General features: G+C 43.8%; 1 protein-coding gene and 1 pseudogene across 1 annotated transcript in view; both read left to right on the forward strand.

Moving 5' to 3' along the window:
• The window catches only part of LOC129476248 (protein SSX4-like), a 132576-nt gene extending 125646 nt beyond the window's left edge, over positions 1-6930 (forward strand). The window contains exons 6-9 of the mRNA XM_063634478.1: positions 958-1007; positions 2979-3114; positions 5454-5614; positions 6344-6930. Coding sequence (XP_063490548.1) covers positions 958-1007; positions 2979-3114; positions 5454-5554 — 287 coding nt within the window. The 3' untranslated portion in view covers positions 5555-5614; positions 6344-6930. The remainder of the gene's footprint in view (positions 1-957; positions 1008-2978; positions 3115-5453; positions 5615-6343) is intronic.
• Positions 6931-14961: 8031 nt separating this feature from the next.
• Positions 14962-16186, forward strand: LOC129476251 (sperm protein associated with the nucleus on the X chromosome N2-like; annotated as a pseudogene).
• The last annotated feature ends 5323 nt before the right edge of the window (positions 16187-21509 follow it).

Here is a 21509-nt window from a genome sequence, read left to right on the forward strand (position 1 = left end):
ATCCGCCAAAAACTTCCAGAGTTTGTTTCATTAACAGCATGTAGGTATTAGATAGGTATCTTAGGAGTGAGGGTGATGAACACATTATGTGATAAAGATCGCTGTTTCTCTGTATTTTATCAAAACCAAATAGTCCTCACATTCCCCAGCAACCCCAATTCTCTATGATGAGCTTGGAAGAGAGTTTGAAAGAGTGATCCCTCATCCAACACGCAGAGAGCTTTCCCACTTCTCAGTGAGCAGAGGTAACATAGGGTGAATAAAAGGCAAGTTTTGCGTAGAGATCTTTGTGCATTTCAGGAATATAAAGGGGATGTATGTGTTTACTTGCTCTTCTGCTCTGAGAACACAGTTATAAGACAAGGTCAGAATGTCCAAACTGTCTCCAATAGACCTGTTACTTCCCAACTAAACAGGCCAGATTCTACAATCTCCCACAATCACTATAAGAGGTCTGACAATCCGGTGCTTGAGTATCTGGCAAGTTTTTGACATTAAATGAGTGTCAAATATTTATACTGAAAATATTTCAGAGCCACTGGACTAAATCATCGATGGTTCATCACACATTTAACAGCTTAATTGACATACCATAAGATTCACCCATTTTAAGTGTACAGTGATTTTTAGTTGTTGCACATCTTGAGTGATTACAGTTTAGATTCCCAGTCAATTTAACTATTTGGGAAAAAGTAAAAGATATGTAATGGAATAAGATGAGACTGTGATGGGGTTTAATACCCACGTGATAAACCATGAGATGGAAAATTCTGAATTGAAGCCACAGATAAATGCACCAACCATTACAAAGCATAATTCAGAAGCAAATCTCAAATAACTCCTCAACAATGAGTGGACTCGTAACCTCTGCTGCAGAGTGCCCTCATGCGACAAAAGTCTCTCTAGAGTTTGGAAATGTTTACCAACAAAGAAAAATTCTGATGTATTCTCTTTCAGTTGAACGTCCTCAGACGACTTTCGGCAGGCTCCAGAGAATCTTCCCGAAGGTGTGTATCTCTCAAATCTAAAGGACCAGAGAACCTTTGTCCCTCCATGGATGCGAACACTGCTAAGAGTGGGAGAATATAAAAAATGTCCTCACTGCCTCCTTCTCCCCATGTCTATCACAACAACTTATGTAGCACCGACAGCTTGATAATATTAACAGCTGTGATCCTTAATACTTCTTTGGTTTTCATAGTGATGCCAGATTACTATTTTAAGCAGTTCACATGGGTTAATTTATTTAATCCTTAAGAAGACCTCTATGACGATGTTTCTATTACTATCTCCAAATACTATCGAGCCACACACTTCAGTTGTCACCCATATAAAAGCCATGTAACTTGGCGCAAATCTTCTAAGTTCTCTGAGTTCCAGATTCCTGGTCCATGAAATGGAAGTAAAGAATCATAGTTCATGTTTTAGATCATAGTTAGCAGCAACATGATAATAAAATGAGGCTATCTGGGTACAGAGATGTTAAAGAATTTTCCTGAGGCGCAGCGGCAGTGGTAGTCTAATCCAGAGCTCCAAGCCATTTAAAGTTCATTCACGTTTGCATTTGTTTATGAACTTCAGATGTTGCTCACTAAGGCTTCACCCCATAGGGCCTGCTGGTGCTTCCATTGAGACACCCACTCTCGCAACAGGAAGGACCAGCTGGCCTCTGCTCTGTTACTGGGGCCACTTGCATGGCTTAGGAATCACTTTGACTGTTGGCCCCTCCCTACTGTGATCTCCTTGATGGCCTTGTGTGTACCTGGGGCATCCGGGAAGCCCCGCTCCCAGCTCAGGGGATCCCTCGAAGGCCCCTGAATGAGTGATCCCACAAGTGCAGATCCAACTCTGTTTGGAGGGTAAAGGGATCTGAGATTGGGTTGCCAGTGTGGAGACCAAATTCAAAGAAGGATCATGAAAAATATTAGTTTTTTATTATTACTACATTTAAACAGTGTTTACAAGCTCAGAGAGCACTTTCCCTTAGCCTATTTTACATGTATTGTTGACTATTTCGTAAGTGAGGAAGCTGAATAAAAATAGCTTAAGGGCCGGGCGCAGTGTCTCACGACTGTAATCCCAGCACTTTGGGAGGCTGAGGCAGGTGGATCACGAGGTCAAGAGATCGAGACCATCCTGCCCGACATGGTGAAACCTCGTCTCTACTAAAAATAGAAAACGTAACGGCGCGTGTTAGAGCCTGCCTGTAGTCCCAGCTACTCTGGAGGCTGAGGAAGGAGAATGGTTGAACCTGGGAGATGGAGGTTACAGTGAGCTGAGATCGCGCCACTGCACTCAAGCCTGGCAACAGAGCAAGACTCTGTGTCAGAAAAAAAAAAAAAGGAAAAGAAAGTAGCTTAAGATTGTTGGTCAGTGACACATCCCAGTGCAACCAGAATTGTGATGGGCACCACCTGACTGAATTCCACATTCAATGTCGGTGCCTCGGTAGGGTGGTATGCCATATGCCAGCTTTCTTTGCTGCCTGGATTAATTTCAGCAAAACCATTTCTTTCCCTCTCCCTTCCCTGTATTCATCTCCCCACACCGTCTTTCCCAGCAGTGTTTTGTCCCCTCTCTATGTTTTTATATTTACTCTCGCAGCAGCTAAGAGCTTATATGAGCTCCCTCGTATTTTATAGAAGCTTTTCCTTTTCTAGACCTTGTGAATCTTAGAATGCTATTCTCCAAATCTTCTGTATACCAAACTCTCAATTAAATGGAGACTTTTGCTTTTTGCAAGAATGTGAGTCTTAAAAGAGTGTGAAGATAAGCATTCTAGCCCTGGAAAGCCCATCCATTTAGGCCATTCCTTTCCCTTCTAACCTCCCAGGTTTCTCCTAATTTAGGCCTGTGTAACTCTCCCAGCGTTGTTGAGAACACTGAATAAGCTAATGCATGTGAAGACCCTTTGTAAGCTCTAAAGCACTATAGAAATGTCACTCATACTGTTTATCTGTGACCTTCACATTATAAAGATCATGCCCCAGAACCCAGCAGAGGAAGGAAGTGATTCGAAGGGAGTGTCAGAAGCATCTGCCCCACAGAACCATGGGAAACAGCTGTGCCCCCCGGGAAATCCAAGTACCTCTCAGAAGATTCACGAGACATCTGGTAAGAGGAAAGAATGCGGGAACAACCCCTCTGGCTTCCCTGGCTATGTTGAGGTGTGTGGACTGGGTGTGTGGCATGGATCCCAGACAAGCCCGGGTCCAGGCTGGGCTCAGGAGCTCGCCCAGCTCCAGATGAGATGTTAGACGTGACCTCCAGAGACACAGACTGGAGTTCTCATCCACACAAAAACCACGTGACTTGGGGAAAGTCTTCCAAATTTTCTCAGCTCCAGATTCCCAGTCCATAAGATGGAAATAAAGAATCATAGTTCATAGATTGTTTGGAGGCATTAAATTTAATCTAGAAGACCTGATGACATGAACGGTGCTCAGGCGATTCTATCTGTGGTAACCTGGGATCATATCTTACTCAGCTCAATGCCTGATACCCAGTACAGGTGTACTTCAGAGATATTGCAGGTTCGGTTCCAGACCACTGCAATAAAGTGAGTCACACACATTGTTTTTTTGTTTTGCAGTGCATACAAACATTATGTTTACACTATGCTGCAGTCTACTAAGTGTGCGATAGCATAATGTCTAAAAATGTACATACCTTTATTTTAAAATCATACATCGATAAAAAATGCTAACAATCTTCTGAGCCTTCAGTGAGTCACTCTTTTTGCTGGTGGAGACTCTTGCCTGGGTGGTGATGGCTGCCGGCTGATCAAGGTGGTGGCTGCTGAAGGCTGGAGTGGCTGTGGCAGTTTCTTAAAAGAACACAACAGTGAAATTTGCCACATCGATTAGCTCTCCCTTTCATGAAGGATTTCTCTGTAGTATGTGATGCTATTGGACAGCATTTTACCCACAGGAGAACTTCTTTCAAAGTTGGAGTCAATCTCCTCTAGCTATGAAAGTCCTAGATGGCATCTGCTTCCAATAGAAGGCTAGTTTATCTACATTGAAAATCTGTTGTTTGGTGTAGCCACCTTCATCAGTGATCTTAGCTAGATCTTCCGGATAACGTGCTGCAGCTTCTCCATCAGGGTTTGCTGCTTCACCTTGCACTTTTATGATATGGAGACGGCTTCTTTCCTTAAACCTCACAAACCAACCTCTACTAGCTTCACACGTTTCTCCTGCAGCTTCTTCACCTCTCTCAGCTTTCATGGACTGGAAGAGAGTTCTGGTCTTGCTCTGAATTAGACTTTGGCTTAAGGGAATGTTGTGGCTGGTTTCATGTTCTATCCTGACCACTCGAACTTCCTCTATTTGAGCAGTAAGGCAGTTTTGCTTTCTTCTTCGTGTGTTCACTGGAGTATTAGTATTATTATTTCCTTCAAGAACTTCTCCTTTGCATGCACAGCTTGACTGGTGCAAGAGGTCAAGCTTTCAGCCTGTCTTGGCTTTCAGCATGCTTCCTCACTAAGCTTAGCCATTTCTAGCTTCTGATTTAAAGTGAGAGACATGCGACTCTTCCGTTCATTTGAACACTTAGCGGCCATTGTAGGGTTCTTAATCGTCCTAATTTCAGTGTTGTTGTGTCTCAGGAAATAGGGAGGCCCAAGAAAAGGAGAAGAGATGGGGAAGAGCTCATTGATGGAGCAGTCAGAACACACACAACATTAATCGATTAAGTTTGTCATCTTCTATGGGTGCAGTTCATGGTACCCCAAAAACAATTACATACAACAGGATGATTATAGTCGATAATAACTTAACCATACATTTAAAAAAACCAAAAAGAGTGTAAATGAATTGTTTGTAACACAAGGATAAATGTTTGAGGGGATGGATACCCTATTTTCCATGATGTGATTATTACGCATTGCATGCATCTATCAAAACATGTCACGTACCCCATAAGTATATACACCTACTGTGTACCCGCTAACATAAAAAACAAAAATTATTTTAAAAGACTAAAGAACAACAAAACAATTGCAATAATAATATCAAAGCTCACTAATGACAGATCACTATAACAGATATACTAATAATGGAAAAGTATAAAATTGGTGAGAATTCCCCCAAAAAATTGCAGTATCTGTGAAGCACTATAAAAATGAAGTGCAACAAAACCAGGTATGCCTGTGTGCCCTTAACAAATACATGCCGAATGAAAGGAGGTATCGGTGAATGTTCCCGTAAGTGAAGAGGTTGGGAATTTAACTTGACAACGGAAGGAGCCAGAAGCTAAAATTTTAATTGGCATTTGGCCTGCGTTGGTGTGGATCTAAGGTCTCAGCCTCTCTAAACCAGGGAATATGAAAAACTGGATAAAGAAGGTCCGGGGCACTTGGGAGGGGGGAGGCATCTCCTTCTTTTGAGAAAACAGAGCCTAACACTCTCCAATCTACCCAACCCTCATTTTCCAACTCTTCTCCATCATAGGAGCCAAAAGGGGGGAACATGCCTGGACCCACAGACTGCGTGAGAGAAAGCAGCTGGTGATTTATGAAGAGATCAGCGACCCTGAGGAAGATGACGAGTAACTCCGTGAGTGAACCTTCGGCTCACCCCCCACATCCCTGCAGATGTGCTATTCTGTTATGGTACTGGTATCCCATCTTCTCACTTGTTCCTCAAATCATTCCCTTCTCATAATTTGCTAGGGTACAGCACTGAGGCTGAATGATGAGATTTCCCATGCTCTTTCTTTCTATTTTTTTTTTTCCTTTTTGAGAAGGAGTCTTGCTCTGTCGCCCACGCTGGAGTGTAGTGGCGCGATCTCGGCTCACTGCAACTTGTGCCTCTCAGGTTCAAGCAATTCTCCTGCCTCAGCCTCCTGAGTAGCTGGGATTACAGGTGCACATCACCACACCAGGGTAATTTTTGTATTTTTAGTAGAGACGGGGTTTCATCATGTTGGTCAGGCTGGTCTTGAACTCCTGACCTCGTGATCCACCTGCCTCGGCCTCCCAAAGTGCTGGGTTTACAGGCATGAGCCACCGTGCCCGGCTGATTTCCCATGCTCTTTCTACTCCCTGCCCTGTATATCCAAGGTTGCTCCCTACCCAGGATGCTGTGGGTTCCCAAACCCCAGGTCAGCCCTGATCTGCGGGCCACACCTTCCTCCAGCCTAGGAATTGATAACCCATGCGAGGAAGTCACTGTGGCATGAACAGATGGTTCACTTCGAGGAACCGTGGAAGGTGTGTGCAGGTCCTGAGATAGGGCAGAATCGGAGTGTGCAGGGTCTGCAGGTCAGGAGGAGTTGAGATTGAGTTGTCACATGGTGGGAACTCACTGCCACTTACGTTCCTTCTCTCTTCTTGCCTCAGCCTCAGGGACATGACACATGCCCATGATGAGAAGCAGAATGTGGTGACCTTTCACGAACATGGGCATGGCTGCGGACCCCTCGTCATCAGGTGTACAGCAAGTGAAAGCAAGTGTTCACAACAGTGAAAAGTTGGGCGTCATTTTTCTTAGTGTGACAAGAGTTCGATGTTGGCGTTTCCGTTGTATTTTCTTACAGTGTGCCATTCTGTTAGATATTAGCGTTTTCACTGATGAGCAAGACATGCTTAAAGCATATTTCGGTTTGTGTATCCATGCACCTACCTCAGAAAACAAGTATAGTCAGGTATTCTCTCCATAGAACAGCACTACCCTCCTCTCTCCCCAGATGTGACTGCTGAGGGGAGGTCTGAGTGTTTAATTTCCGATTTTTTCCTCTGCATTTACACACACACCACACACGCGCACACACACACCAAGTACCAGTATAAGCATCTCCCATCTGCTTTTCTCCATTGCCACGCGTCCTGGTCAAGCCTCCCTCACTCTGTTTCCTGTTCAGCATGTACCGCCCTCATCCGATTCCCCTCTGTCAGTCACTGACAGTTAATAAACCTTTGCAAATGTTCCCCAGTTGTTTGCTCCTCTCATTATTGTGCACACAGCTCTGTGCACGTGTGTGAATATTTCTTTAGGAAAGATTCTTAGAAGAGGAATTGCTGTGTCAAAGGAGGCATTTATTCAACAAAAAACTAATGAGTGTGTACTAGTGCTGAGCCCTGTTCTAGGTGCTGGAGAGACATCAGGGACCAAGGCAGACAGATGTTCCTGACCACCATTCTAGAGGAGGATATTTCCAGTCGTTGGTATTGTTTGTTCCTTTGTTTCTTCTAGACGTGGGGTCTTGCTCTGTCCAGGCTAGAGTGCAGTGGCACGATCATAGCTTAATGCAGCCTTGAACTTGTGGGCTCAAGGGATCCTCCCACCTCAGCCTCCAGAGAAGCTGTGACTACAGCCACGCACCATCATGACCCACTAATTTTTTTAGGTTTTGTCAAGAAAGTCTCGCTATATTACCCAGGCTGGTCTCCAACTCCTGGGCCCAAGCAATCCTCCCACCTTGGCCTCCTAAAGTGCTGGGATTACAGGAGTGAGCCACTGCACCTGGCCTCCAGTTTTTATTTTGATAGAGACTATACACTTCAGTCCTGGAGCAGGATACTGCAGCAGGAGGTTGGGCATCTGGGCCTTTGCTCTCTGAATGATTTTCAAGTTCAAGGGCTGGGACGGTCCATTTGGGAGTATGTGGGAGGAGACACAGATGAAATCGTCATCTGGGGAACATGGAGGAATGAGGAAGATGCGTGCACTGTAGACCCTGTGATGGACAGGGAATAGAAGAGTCCACTCAGTCTCCATGCAGGGGAGCAACGGTGGGAAAGTCCCCTGGACAGAAGCATGAGACTGCCCATCAGGGGTCTCAGCAACCAGAGGCCTGGGACTGGGGTGGGGACGATGATTTCAGAAGGAGCCAGTTCTTTCTCACATGTACCATTGCACAGTGTGGAGGGGAAACAGGTCTGCGGAAGGGGAGCGCAGATGGGAGTCTATTTTCGAACAAACCATTGTGTGTGATTGTGTGTGAATGGAGACATCAAGGCCTCCCGCTTCTCCCCAGCCTTGGAAGGAGGACACTATCATCTTTATGCTTATGTATTAGATGAGAGACGGAGTCCCAGACAGATGGTAGGCGTCTTGTCTGAGGTCCCACAGCTGGCAGGTGCAGGAGGGGCTGAGTTTGGAGCTCACTGAATCAGAAACATTAAGGAGGACAGGTGTGTGTGGTGGAGGGAGGGAGAATTCAACAAGCCCCGGCTTCTGTCCCCAGTGACAAGGTAGAGGTTGCGGGTTCATTTTCCCAAGACAAGGAGCCCCAGGAGAGAGAGAGTGCAGGGAGGGAGAGGCAGTCGTGGTCACAGCAGGGACAGTGGGAGACAGAGATATGCAGGGTGGGCAGAAGAGGGGCAGGCAAAGAAGCAGGGGAGATCCAAGGCCAAGTGGGGGCTGTCACAGCCACCAGAGGGAGAGGGTGCCAGGAAGGAGGTTGTGGGGCTCCGGGAGCAGTAGAGTTTCCCCAGATCTGCGAGCATGCCCTGCCTGGCACTGCAGGAAGAGGTGGCTGCCACCCAGGTCAGTGTGGACGTACCTCTACCTGTGTCTCAGAGGAAACAAATTCTATTTTATCCCAATATAGTTCTGTATTACACAATTGTAACATTCAGCTACTAGATATTGAGTGCCTTATCCTCCATGCAAATAGAGGAGAGGATACCCTAAAAGAGATAATGAAGGATTTGATTTTTCTTTCTCCCTGGGAAGATGGGATCCATAAGTTGGGTCCCCCAGCCCACAAGACAGGTGCCAGGAAGGGTGGCTGGAAGATTGTGAGTTATGACAGGGAACATTATTTCTTAGGTTCCTTGGGTATATAAAGCTCCCGACTATCTGTCTATCATGGATAAAGAGTGAATATGGTCCCCTCTCCACAAATGTGTTTTTCTCCTCGGTTATTACTGTAAAGGGCTGAAGTTGCACCAAGTTCTGATACATTAATTTTTTGTGTTATTTTTGAGACAGGATCACAGTCTGTCTCCCAGGCTGGAGTGCAGTGATGCAATTACAGCTCACTGCAGCCTCGAGCTCCCAGGCTTAAGGGATTCACCCGCTTCAGCTTCCGAACTAGCTGGGACTACAGGCACACACCACCACACCCAGCTAATTTTTTATTTTTGGTAGAGACGGCATCCACTATGTTGCCCAGGCTGGTCTCGATCTCCTGGCCTCAGGCAATCTTCCTGCCTCAGCCTCCCAAAGTGCTGGGATGGCAAGTGTGAGCCACCTCGCCAGGCCTTCACTTTCTTTAATGAACAATTATCAGAGTTTCATCTTAGAGGCAAAAGTGGCTACTGCCAGCCAATCTGTCTGTGGTGTTGGAGGCGAATCTGAACATTTAAATTAACCTACATGATGATTATCCTAAGGCCGTTTCCTGCTCCGTGTTTTTTTTTTTGATTCAGGGTTTGGAGTTTTTCAGAGGCTTTGTTACAAAGAGCATCTCCTGGTCGGGCACAGTGACTCACGCTGTAATGCCAGCACTTTGGGAGGCCGAGGCAGGCAGATCACTTGAGGTCAGGAGTTTGAGACCAGCCTGGCCAACAGGGTGAAACCCCCATCTCTACTAAAAATACAAAAATTAGCCGGTAGTGGTGGCTGGCCTCTGTGAATTCCAGTTACTGCAGGGGCTGAGGCAGGAGAATCCCTTGAACCTGGGAGACGGAGGGTGCAGTGAGCCGAGATCACGCCACTGCACTCCAGCCTGGGCGACAGAGTAAGTCTCCGTCTCAAAAAACAAACAGGATATCTCGCCTACAGTGATTTGAGCTGTGGTCTTGTCTCCTTGGGTTTCTCTGTCAGTCTGACCCCATCTACTCTATCTCCCAGGAATGCCTCAATATTTCTGGTGGACCGCTGACACACTTTCCTATTTTCCTCTACTGTTAAGAGTTGACCTTTGAAACCATTTTCTTCCCAGTTCAATGGAATGTTGACTGGGGCACGGGATCTATCTGCCATCTTGCTCCAATCATCTGGTTTTAGATATTTTATGTACTTTTCTCACTATATACATGTAATTTTTCTCAATTTGGTTTTCTAAATGGTTATTATTGGTATGTAGAAAACCTATCTATTACTGTATATAATATTTTGTTACCTGTCTGGGTGCAGCTTCCCCTGCATTTTGGCACAAGACTCAATCTGTTTTATTGTCCAAAAGAAAACTGACAGGCTGGGCATGGTGGCTCACTCCTGTAATTCCAGCACTTTGGGAGACTGAGGAGGGTGGAACACCTGAGGTCAGGAGTTCGAGACCAGCCTGGCCAAGATGGTGAAACCCCATCTCTACTAAAAATACAAAAAAAAAAAAAAAAAAAAAAACAGCTAGCCATGCGTTGTTGGCGCGCGCCTGTAGTCCCAGCTACTAGGGCAGCTGACACAGGAGGATCACTTGAACTGAGGAGGTGGAGATTGCAGTGAGCCGAGATCGCCCCACTGCACTCCAGCCTGGGCGACAGCAATTCTATCTCTAAAAAAAAAAAAAAAGAAAAGAAGAAAATTCACATCACAGGCAATAGATAGTTATAAAAGGATACTTTATGGAAGATTTCACAGGAGAGACTGACGGAAAGAAAGAAGTATATATTTTATAGAGCTAAGCAGTTCACTGCAAAAATCAACAGAACTGCCTTTTTCTCCAAAAATAGTATCCCTAAGCTATATTACTACTGGTTCTTCTAGTCCTTCCCCCTACTCCAAATCCTCAAATTGTCCATTTCCTTATTGGGATAATTTTCCTCTGCCCAGATCTGGGTCCTCCACAACACTTACCACTGTCTTCGGGTGTTTGAATGCCCATTGTTTTAGCTCAGGTTCACAAGGAAACAGGCTTTGGGCCATACAGGACACATCTAGGCACCATGGCTGGAATGGTGCAGAGGAAGAGGAGAGGAGAGGAGAGGAGAGGAGAGGAGAGGAGAGGAGAGGAGAGGAGAGGAGAGAGGAGAGGAGAGGAGAGGAGAGGAGAGGAGAGGAGAGGAGAGGAGAGGAGAGGAGAAGAGAGGAGAGGAGAGGCAATTTACGTACCTGACTCTCACTCCTGGTTCCTTTTCTTATTGGTCAAAATTTACCCCACAGGCACGAACTCCCCCACACTTCTATATTGCACCATCTGCCCTGTTGGCAGCTGTCTGGGAAGCCAGATCCCACACTTTGAAGTGTAGTGTTTCATGCAATCCAAAAGTGGTAGCAGAGGCCAGGCATGGTGCCTTCCTCTGTAATTCAATGCCATCCCCATCAAGCTACCAATGACTTTCTTCACAGAATTGGAAAAAACTACTTTAAAGTTCATGTGCAACCAAAAAAGAGCCTGCATTGCCATGTCAATCCTAAGCCAAAAGAACAAAGTTGGAGGCATCACGCTACCTGACTTCAAACTATACTACAAGCCTACAGTAACCAAAACAGCATGGTATTGGTACCAAAACAGAGATATAGACCAATGGAACAGAACAGAGCCCTCAGAAATAATGCTGCATATCTGCAACTATCTGATCTTTGACAAACCTGACAAAAACAAGTAGTGGGGAAACGATTCCCTATTTAATAAATGGTGCTGTGAAAACTGGCTAGCTATGTGTAGAAAACTGAAACTGGATCCCTTCCTTACACGTAATACAAAAATGAATTCAAGATGGATTAAATACTTACATGTTAGAGTTAAAACCATAAAAACCCTAGAAGAAAACCTAGGCAATACCATTCAGGACATAGGCATGGGCAAGGACTTCATGTCTAAAACACCAAAAGCAATGGCAACAAAAGACAAAATTGACAAATGGGATCTAATTAAACTAAAGAGCTTCTGCACAGCAAAAGAAACTACCATCAGAGTGAACAGGCAACCTACAGAATGGGAGAAAATTTTTGCAATCTACTCATCTGACAAAGGGCTAATATCCAGAATCTACAATGAACTCAAACAAATTTACAAGAAAAAAACAACCCCATCAAAAAGTGGGTGAAGGATATGAACAGACGCTTCTCAAAAGAAGGCATTTATGCAGCCAAAAGACACATGAAAAAATGCTCATCATCACTGGCCATCACAGAAATGCAAATCAAAATCACAATGAGATACCATCTCACACCAGTTAGAATGGCGATCATTAAAAAGTCAGGAAACAACAGGTGCTGGAGAGAATATGGAGAAATAGGAACACTTTTACACTGTTGGTGGGACTGGAAACTAGTTCAACCATTGCAGAAGTCAGTGTGGCAATTCTTCAGGGATCTAGAACTAGAAATACCATTTGACCCAGCCATCTCATTACTGGGTATATACCCAAAGGATTATAAATCATGCTGCTATAAAGACACATGCACACATATGTTTATTGCGGCACTATTCACAATAGCAAAGACTTGGAACCGACCCAAATGTCCAACAATGATAGACTGGATCAAGAAAATGTGGCACATATACACCATGGAATACTATGCAGCCATAAAAAATGATGAGTCCCTGTCCTTTGCAGGGACATGGATGAAGCTGGAAACCATCATTCTTAGCAAACTATCACAAGGAAAAAAACCCAAACACTGCATGTTCTCACTCGTAGGTGGGAATTGAACAATGAGAACACATGCACACAGGAAGGGGAACATCACACACCGGGGACTGTTGTGGGGTGGGGGGAGGTGGGAGGGATAGCATTAGGAGATATACCTAATGCTAAATGACGAGTTAATGGGTGCAGCACACCAACATGGCACATGTATACACATGTAACAAACCTGCACGTTGTGCCCATGTACCCTAAAACTTAAAGTATAATAAAAAAAATTTTTTTGGTAAACAAATTCAGAAAACAATTTTGAAAGGTAATAAGGTAATTGAAAGTTACTATTTTCAGCAACTGGAATCAGTTTCTGACCTACTCTATTTGATGTGGCCTTTTGGTGTTTTGTTTGTTTGTTTTTCTTTCTATAACATGACATGACAGGGTTTTATTCGCACTGTTAATTGCAGACCAGAGTGCAAAAAATTATTAAAAGTTTGCTTGTGAGCATTTAATAAATGGAATTGTTGAACTCTAGACAACATCTGGGGTTCACTAAAAAAATTATATACGTTAATACCAATCTTTTGTTTCATTTGTGTTTAGATGACAGTCATGGGAATGCAATAAATTGGTTGCATCTGGAGGTCAGCAGGGTATTTTGCTAGGCCTCTCTTGATTTTAGGGTGTATGATGTAAAGATATGTGAGCTTGATGAACACTGAAACAAAATTCCAGGGTCTGTTTCTCTTGTGTTTTATTTTTTAAATTTATTTTCCATTATCGAGTTTTGTTACTTCCTATAGAGGATGAGACAAGTGTCAACCAGGGAGAAGAATCTAGGGCCATGCCTTCTCTGTATTTGGCCCTCTCTTTTATTGCCTTTTAAAATATTTTTAGCTTTTTATTTTGAAACAATTATAAGTTCACAAGAAGTTTCAAAGATATGTACATGGAGTCCTTATGTACCTTTCAACCAGTCTCTCCCAATACTACACTCTTCAGTATGCTACCACATTACACTATCAAAACTAGAACACCGACATTAATATAATCCAGAGCTTTTTAAGATTCAACACTTGTCTTTTGGGTATTCTAGGCACTTTACATTTCCATGTGGATGTTGTAATTATCTTGTCAATTTCTATTAAAAACTATTTTAGGATTTTGGTTAGATTGAGTTGAAAGTATAGATGAATTTGGAAATAACTGCCATCTTACAATATTGAATCTTCCAACCAAAAATCAAAAATACATTTTAATTTTTTCTTATGCCATTATCTTTGCAATTTTTTTTGTAGTTTTCAGTGTACAAGTCATTTACATCTTTGTTCAGATTTGTCCCTAAGCCTTACTATTTTTAGTGATATTTTAAGTTGCACTGTTCTTAGTTTCAACTTTCAGTTGTTGAAATTAACTTCCAGTCCACCCTAGGACTACCATTGGCTGAAACACTGTCTCTTCTAATATATAAATTTCTAATATATAACTTCTAATAGATAAACATACAATTGATTTATATGTTGATTGCTTACTCTGAAATCTTGCTAACCTCAATTATTGTAGAAGCAGTTTTTTTAGATTGACTTTTCTACATACACTCTCATGTAGTCTTTGATAAAAGATACTTTTACTTCTCCCTTCCAATCTGAATGCATTTTTTTTCGGCACTGGACACAATCTCCAGTACAAAGCTTAACTATGCCCACATTCTTGCACATGTTAGTCTTAGATTGTAGTATCCTGCAGGTGAATACTTAGAACAACTTCCAGCACTTGAATATTTACTCCTTCCCCCACCCCACGTACTGGTAGAATTCATGTTGGGATACTACATTTACTATGAACATACACCCCTGATTTGAAACAAGACTAGGATACACGGTAAAGAATGTTTATTCACTAAAGTTGTGACAGACTGAAGGCCATTGTTTCAGATTGGAAATAGGAAACTTAAAAGAACTACATGGACATTGGGTAAAAGAACATGGGTTGAAATTTGCCTGGCAGTAGCCCAAAAGTAAATGGTCTTCAAGGTGCATATGAAGGAACTGTAGGAGGGAAATGGGATAATGCACATCTTCACCAATAATTAAATGTAGCCACACTAGCTTGGGGGATTTGAGGTGAGATATCTAAAATACTAAGTCATGGTGAGGGCTGGAAGACAAAAGAATGAATCACTTAATAGGAAGGGCTATGGGGAAGGGCTTGAAGGAATCATCCTCTCACTTCCATGCGAACCATGAACATTAAACATGGAGAAATGAGGAGCGGCAGCAGATCAATTTGGGATGCATCTTCAGGGGATGCTGAAAGAACAACAGCATTTGATTTCCTCTACACCCCTGTCACCCCTCCCCCACAAGCCCAGGCAGTGGTCAGCAGTGGTGCTTTGTGATGTCTAAGCCACCCTAGGTCTGCCATTGGCTGGGACACTTGCCTGTATGATCGAACAAAGCCCAAGGGTGTGGCTTTGCCTTGTCACCAGGAGGGTATGTATAGGGAGGGCAAGAGCTCTGGGCCACTGGGAAGCTTCAATATAGCTGTGGAAGTCTGGACTCTACAAGATCCTGCTGTAGACATTCAACAACCAACTAGAATCATGGAAAAGCCCACTTCAAGCACCAACGGGGAGAAGAGGAAAAGCCCCTGAGACTCCAACAAAAATGATGAGGTAAGATTGTTAGGTTTTGAAGCGAAGGCAAGGGTGAAAGAAAGACACACAGAGAGGGGGCAGCTCAAACAGCAACACAGGAATACTGCAGACACTTGTGGAAGTTGGGGATCAGCTTAATGCCAGATCCCACCACCGCTTACAGCCTGGGGTACTTACAGGTATGGGTGGGAGGGATCTGGGCAGTATGGCTTGCTGCCCGGCAGGATATTGATAAGATGTTATGACCAGGTGGTTTGGCCCTCTTTCTGGTGGAATATCATTGCGGTGTTCCTTAGAACTTTGCCAAGCAAGATATGATAGGGTTGTTTCTTTAGTTGGGCCTTTGTCTGCCTTGTGGACAGGTGGTTAGGCAGGATGTTTCTCACGGCCTGAACCCCCATGGGATGTTTCACTTTGACCAAGGTCTGCAAAATAGCAAAGAACTTTCAAAATGGTGCAGTTTGGACTAACAGATGACCCTACCCATGCTCCTCTTCTTCTTCCCCATAGATCCCTACCCTGTGATTCAACCTTGTTCTTCTCTGGATCAAACCCCTTCCTCAACCTGCATTCCTTCTCATGAAGCCCCCGTTGCTATCCAGTCTCTATCCTATTCACCCAAAATAATGTCTTTCTGGCCTCTCTCTGTTTTCTTAACAGATGCAGGAGACACCAAACAGTGACTTAGCCCCCGAACCAAGTTTGAAAAAGATGAAAACAGCAGAATATTCAACAATATTAGTGTTGTGCGACAGGAAAACTAAGAAAATACATCCAAATCAACTGGAGAATGACCAGTCTCTGGAGAACTCCATCAATCCAGTCCAAGAGGAGGAGGATGAAGACCAAGACTCTGCTGAAGGATCTTCACAGGAGGATGAAGACCTAGACTCATCCGAAGGATCTTCGACAGAGGAAGAAGACCCAGACGCATCTGAAGGATCATCAGAGGAGGGTGACAACGACTAATTAAACATGGAGAGACCAAATTGGACAAATCCTCACCACCAACAGTGATGATTACAATAAAATCAAGTTTGAGAAGCTGATGGCTGTGTATATCTCTGCCTGTTTTCTGATGGTGGGGGGGAAGGGAAGGGAAGAGGTAGGCATTTGAGAAGGGAGGGATATGAGGTCCTGTAGGGTTGGTGGGCAGACCCACAGGTTGACAGTAAGCCAGACGTTGTAAATAAGGCCTGGGGGAAGACTGATTCCTAAAGAAAATTTTCTTCCTAAAATTTTATCTCACAGGAAGTGGAGATGTGTATATGTTCATGCAACTGTACCCGGCAGCACATAGTTCTGCTGAATGTACATATCAAAGGTATTCCCATCCCCTTTCCATTTGATATTTTCCTAGGTTAGAAATATGTGCTTTATAAAGAGTAAATGTTCTGTAAAACACAAAGCACAATACAGACATACACAGACATCTCTGCTCACTCTCTCTAGAGGGATACAATTAAAAACATTGGTTATAGGGCCGGGCACAGTGGCTTGTGCCTGTAATCCCAGCACTTTGGGAGGCTGAGGCAGGTGGATCACCTCAGGTTTGTGAGGTTTTCAAAGAAAGACCTTGATCAAAAGAGGGAATGTGAAAGCTGACTGTGCGAATGAACCAGCTTCTCCAGTGCCAATGAGCTTCATTTCAAAGCAGTGGAGACAATTAGAAAATTGTACTGTTACTATAAAAGAATAACAAAAGGGGGAAACTGTAAGTGTAACTAAACAGAAAATTGAGATTTTCCTGTTGCCAAAAGAGCAAGAAGAGACCTTCCCCATTTCACTTTCCTTAGAGCATTTCCTTGAGAAAATTTGTATTTATAAATTCTTCCTTTGATATGTAAGCCTCTGTCCACCCTAGAACCCAGGAATATCTTGAACTTGAACTCCAGGCCTCAAGTGATCCTCCAGCCTCAGCCTCCCAAACTGTTGGGATTACAGGCATGAGCCACCACACCCGTCCCCTGGAAATGTCTTTCTTCAGGGCCTGGGAGCCATCTTTGAAATGTGAACGTCTAGAAAGATGATGTCCTTGTCTCCCTGTCACCAGGGGAGTTTAGCCTAGGTGACTTGCTCTAAGCTGTAAGCACCTGGTTGTCATAGAGATAGGAGTTTTATTTTTCCTTCAGATAAAGGCAATTAATTAACACAGATGGGTACTGCAATTACTTGGTGAACTTAGGACTTCTGTGGGAGTATTCAGTTTTCACCCTTGGCTGCTGCTGTACAACCAGGCAAAGTAGCTACATACCTGGACTTTCTGATTTCTGCTACCACTTTTGCTTGTTTGTTTGTTTGTTTGTTTTTGAGATGGAGTCTTGCTTTGTCGCCCAGGCTGAAGCACAGTGGTGCGATCTCAGCTCACTGCAACCTCTGCCTCCTGGGGTCAGGTGATTCTCCTACCTCAGCCTCCCGAGTAGCTGGGATTACAGAAATGCACCACCATGCCTGACTAATTGTTGTATATTTGCTAGAGACGGGGTTTCACCATGCTGGTCAGGCTGGTCTCAAACTCCTGACCTCATGATCCGCCTGTCTCGGCCTCCCAAATTGCTGGGATTACAGACGTGAGGCACCATGCTTGGCCTCTGCTACCACTTTTGGATTGTATGAAACACTACACTTCAAAGTGTGGGATCTGGCTTCCCAGACAGCTGCCAAAGGGGCAGATGGTGCAATTTAGAAGTGTGGGGGAGTTCGTGCCTGTGGGGTAAATTTTGACCAATAAGAAAAGGAACCAGGAGTGAGAGTCGGGTACGTAAATTGCCTCTCCTCTCCTCTCCTCTCCTCTCCTCTCCTCTCCTCTCCTCTTCCTCTGCACCGTTCCAGCCATGGTTTCTCAGTATAGTCTGCCTAGATGTGTCCTGTATGGCCCAAAGCCTGTCTCCTTGTGAACCTGAGCTAAAACAACGGGCATTCAAACACCCAAAGACAGTGGTAAGTGTTGTGGAGGACCCAGATCTGGGCAGAGGAAAATTATCCCAATAAGGAAATGGACAATTTGAGGATTTGGAGTAGGGGGAAGGACTAGAAGAACCAGTAGTAATATAGCTTAGGGGTACTATTTTTGGAGAAAAAGGCAGTTCTGTTGATTTTTGCAGTGAACTGCTTAGCTCTGTAAAATATATACTTCTTTCTTTCCATCAGTCTCTCCTGTGAAATCTTCCATAAAGTATCCTTTTATAACTATCTATTGCCAGTGATGTGAATTTTCTTCTTTTCTTTTTCTTTTCTTTTTTTTTTTTTAGAGATAGAATTGCTGTCGCCCAGGCTGGAGTGCAGTGGGACGATCTCAGCTCACTGCAATCTCCACCTCCTCAGTTCAAGTGATCCTCCTGCGTCAGCTGCCCTAGTAGCTGGGACTACAGGCGCACGCCAACAACGCATGGCTAATTGTTTTTTTTTTTTTTTTTTTTGTATTTTTAGTAGAGATGGGGCTTCACCATCTTGGCCAGGCTGGTCTCAAACTCCTGACCTCAGGTGTTCCACCCTCCTCAGTCTCCCAAAGTGCTGGAATTACAGGCGTGAGCCACCGCGCCCAGCCTGTCAGTTTTCTTTTGGAGAATAAAACAGATTGAGTCTTGTGCCAAAATGCAGGGGAAGCTGCACCCAGACAGGTAACAAAATATTATATACAGTAATAGATAGGTTTTCTGCATACCAATAATAACCATTTAGAAAACCAAATTGAGAAAAATTACACGTATATAGTGAGAAAAGTACATAAAGTATCTAAAACCAGATGATTGGAGCAAGATGGCAGATAGATCCCGTGCCCCAGTCAACATTCCATCGAACTGGGAAGAAAATGGTTTCAAGGGTCAACTCTTAACAGTAGAGGAAAATAGGAAAGCGTGTCAGCGGTCCACCAGAAATATTGAGGCATTCCTGGGAGATAGAGTAGATGGGGTCAGACTGACAGAGAAACCCAAGGAGACAAGACCACAGCTCAAATCACTGTAGGTGAGAGATGCTGTTTGTTTTTTGAGACAGACTTACTCTGTCGCCCAGGCTGGAGTGCAGTGGCGTGATCTCGGCTCACTGCAACCTCTGCCTCCCAGGTTCAAGAGATTTTACTGCCTCAGCCTCCCGAGCAGCTGTGACTACAGGTGCGTGCCACCACGACCGGGTAATTTTTTTTTTTTTTTTTTGAGACAGAGTCTCACTCCGTCGCCCAGGCTGGAGTGCAGTGGCACAATCACTGCTCACTGCAAGCTCTGCCTCCTGTGTTCACGCCATTCTCCTGCCTCAGCCTTCTGAGTAGCTGGGACTACAGGCACCCGCCACCACTCCCGGCTAATTTTTTGTATTTTTTGGTAGAGATGGGGTTTCACCGTGTTAGCCAGGATGGTCTCAATCTCCTGACCGCGTGATCTGCCCGCCTCGGCCTCCCAAAGTGCTGGGATTACATGCGTGAGCCACTGCGCCTGGCCAATTGTTCATTTTTATTACTGAGTAGTATTCCATGGTATGGATGTACCACAGTTCTACCATTCGCTTATTGTAGGACATATTGATTATTTCCAGCTTTTGGCTATTACAAGTAAAGCTGCCACGAACAATTGTGAACAAGTTTCTGGATGGGCATACATTTTAACTTCTCTGAAGTGTAATTGTTGAATTGTGTGGTCATTGCACGTTTAGTTTTATAAGAAACTACCAAACTGCTTCCCAGAGTGGCTGTAAGATTTTACCTTCCCAGCAGCACTTAATGAGGTGTCCAGTTTCTCTGCATCCTTGTCACCATTTGGTGTTGTCACTATGTCTTTTATTTTAGCTATTTTAATAAGTGTGTAGTGATACCTCATCGTGGTCTTAATTTGCATCTAGTGAAGCAAATGAGTGTTGAACATCTTTTCATGTGCTTATTTGCTTATTTCCTCTTCAGTGAAATGTATGTTCATATCTTTTCATAATTTTCTAATTCGATTATTTGGTTTTTTTTACCGTTGAGTTATTATTATTATTATTATTATTATTTTTAAGGCAGAGTCTCTCTCTGTTACCCAGGCTGGAGTGCAGTGGCATGATCTTGGCTCACTCCAACCTCTGCCTTCCAGGTTCAAGCGATTCTTGTGCCTCAGCCTCCCTCGTAGCTGGAATTACCAGCATGCATCAACATGCCTGTCTAACTTTTGTATTTTTAGTAGAGATGGGTTTTTGCCATGTTGCCCAGGCTGGTCTCAAACTCCTGGCCTCAAGGGATCTGCCCTCCGTCCACCTCGACCTTTCAAAGTGCTGGGATTACACGACTGAGCCACCACGCCCAGCCTACGGTTGAGTTTTGAGAGTACTATACATACCCATTATATATTCTGGATGTGAGCCCTTTCTTGGATATGTGGTTTGCAAACATTTTCTCCCAGTCCATCCTTTGTTTTTTCATCCTTTTAACAGGGTTTCTTGCAGAGCACAAGTTTTAAATTGGATGAAATCTAATTTACTTTTTTTCCTTATGGATTATGCTTTTTGAACTGTTCACTATGCGCTAGATCTCAGACGTTTCTCCTACGTTTTCTTGTAAAAGCTTTTTTTTTAGTTTTATGTTTCAGATTTAAACATATGATCCACTTGAGTTACTTTTTTGTATAAAGTTATGAAGATTAGTTCTTTTTTTTTTTTTTTTTTAGCCTATGGATATGCGACTGCTCCAGCACTATTTGTTAAACAGACGACGATCCTTCCTTCTTTTTGTCTGTTTGTAAAAAATCAGTGTGTGGCTATTTCTAGGTTCTCTGTTTTGTTCCAGTGATCTATGTGCCTATTCTTCTCCCAATACTACACAGTCTTAATTCCTGTAGCTACATAAGAAGTATTGAAATATGGTAGAGCCAGTCCTCCTACCTTATTCTTCTTTTACAAAAATTGTCTTAGCTATATAAATTTTTTTTGATGTGGAGTCTCACTTGTGTCACCCAAGCTGGAAGGCAGTGGGGTGACCTCGGCTCACTGCAACCTCTGCCTCCCGGGTTCAAGGGATTCTCCTGTCTCAGCTTCCCGAATAGCTGGGATTACAGGCGTGCACCTCCACACCCGGCTAATTTTTGTATTTTTAGTAGAGACAGGGAATCGCCCTGTTGGCAAGGCTGGTCTCAAACTCCTGACTTCAAGCGATCCGCCCGTCTCCGCCTCCCAAAGTGCTGGGATTACAGGCGTGAACCACCGTGCCCAGCCCAGCGTTGTCTTAGCTATTGACAATTTGTTACAGCAACAATAAAAAATGAATACATATAGAAACAGATTAGTGAAAAAAAAATAGTCAAGAAACAGACTAAGTTATGTGCAAAATTCAGCATGCATTTCCAAACACTGGGCAAAAGATGGGTTGTATAATAAATGATTGCTTGACAAGTGTCTATCCATTTGAAA

The sequence above is a fragment of the Symphalangus syndactylus genome, chromosome X, assembly GCF_028878055.3.
Source record: "Symphalangus syndactylus isolate Jambi chromosome X, NHGRI_mSymSyn1-v2.1_pri, whole genome shotgun sequence".
Classification (NCBI taxonomy): domain Eukaryota; kingdom Metazoa; phylum Chordata; class Mammalia; order Primates; family Hylobatidae; genus Symphalangus; species Symphalangus syndactylus.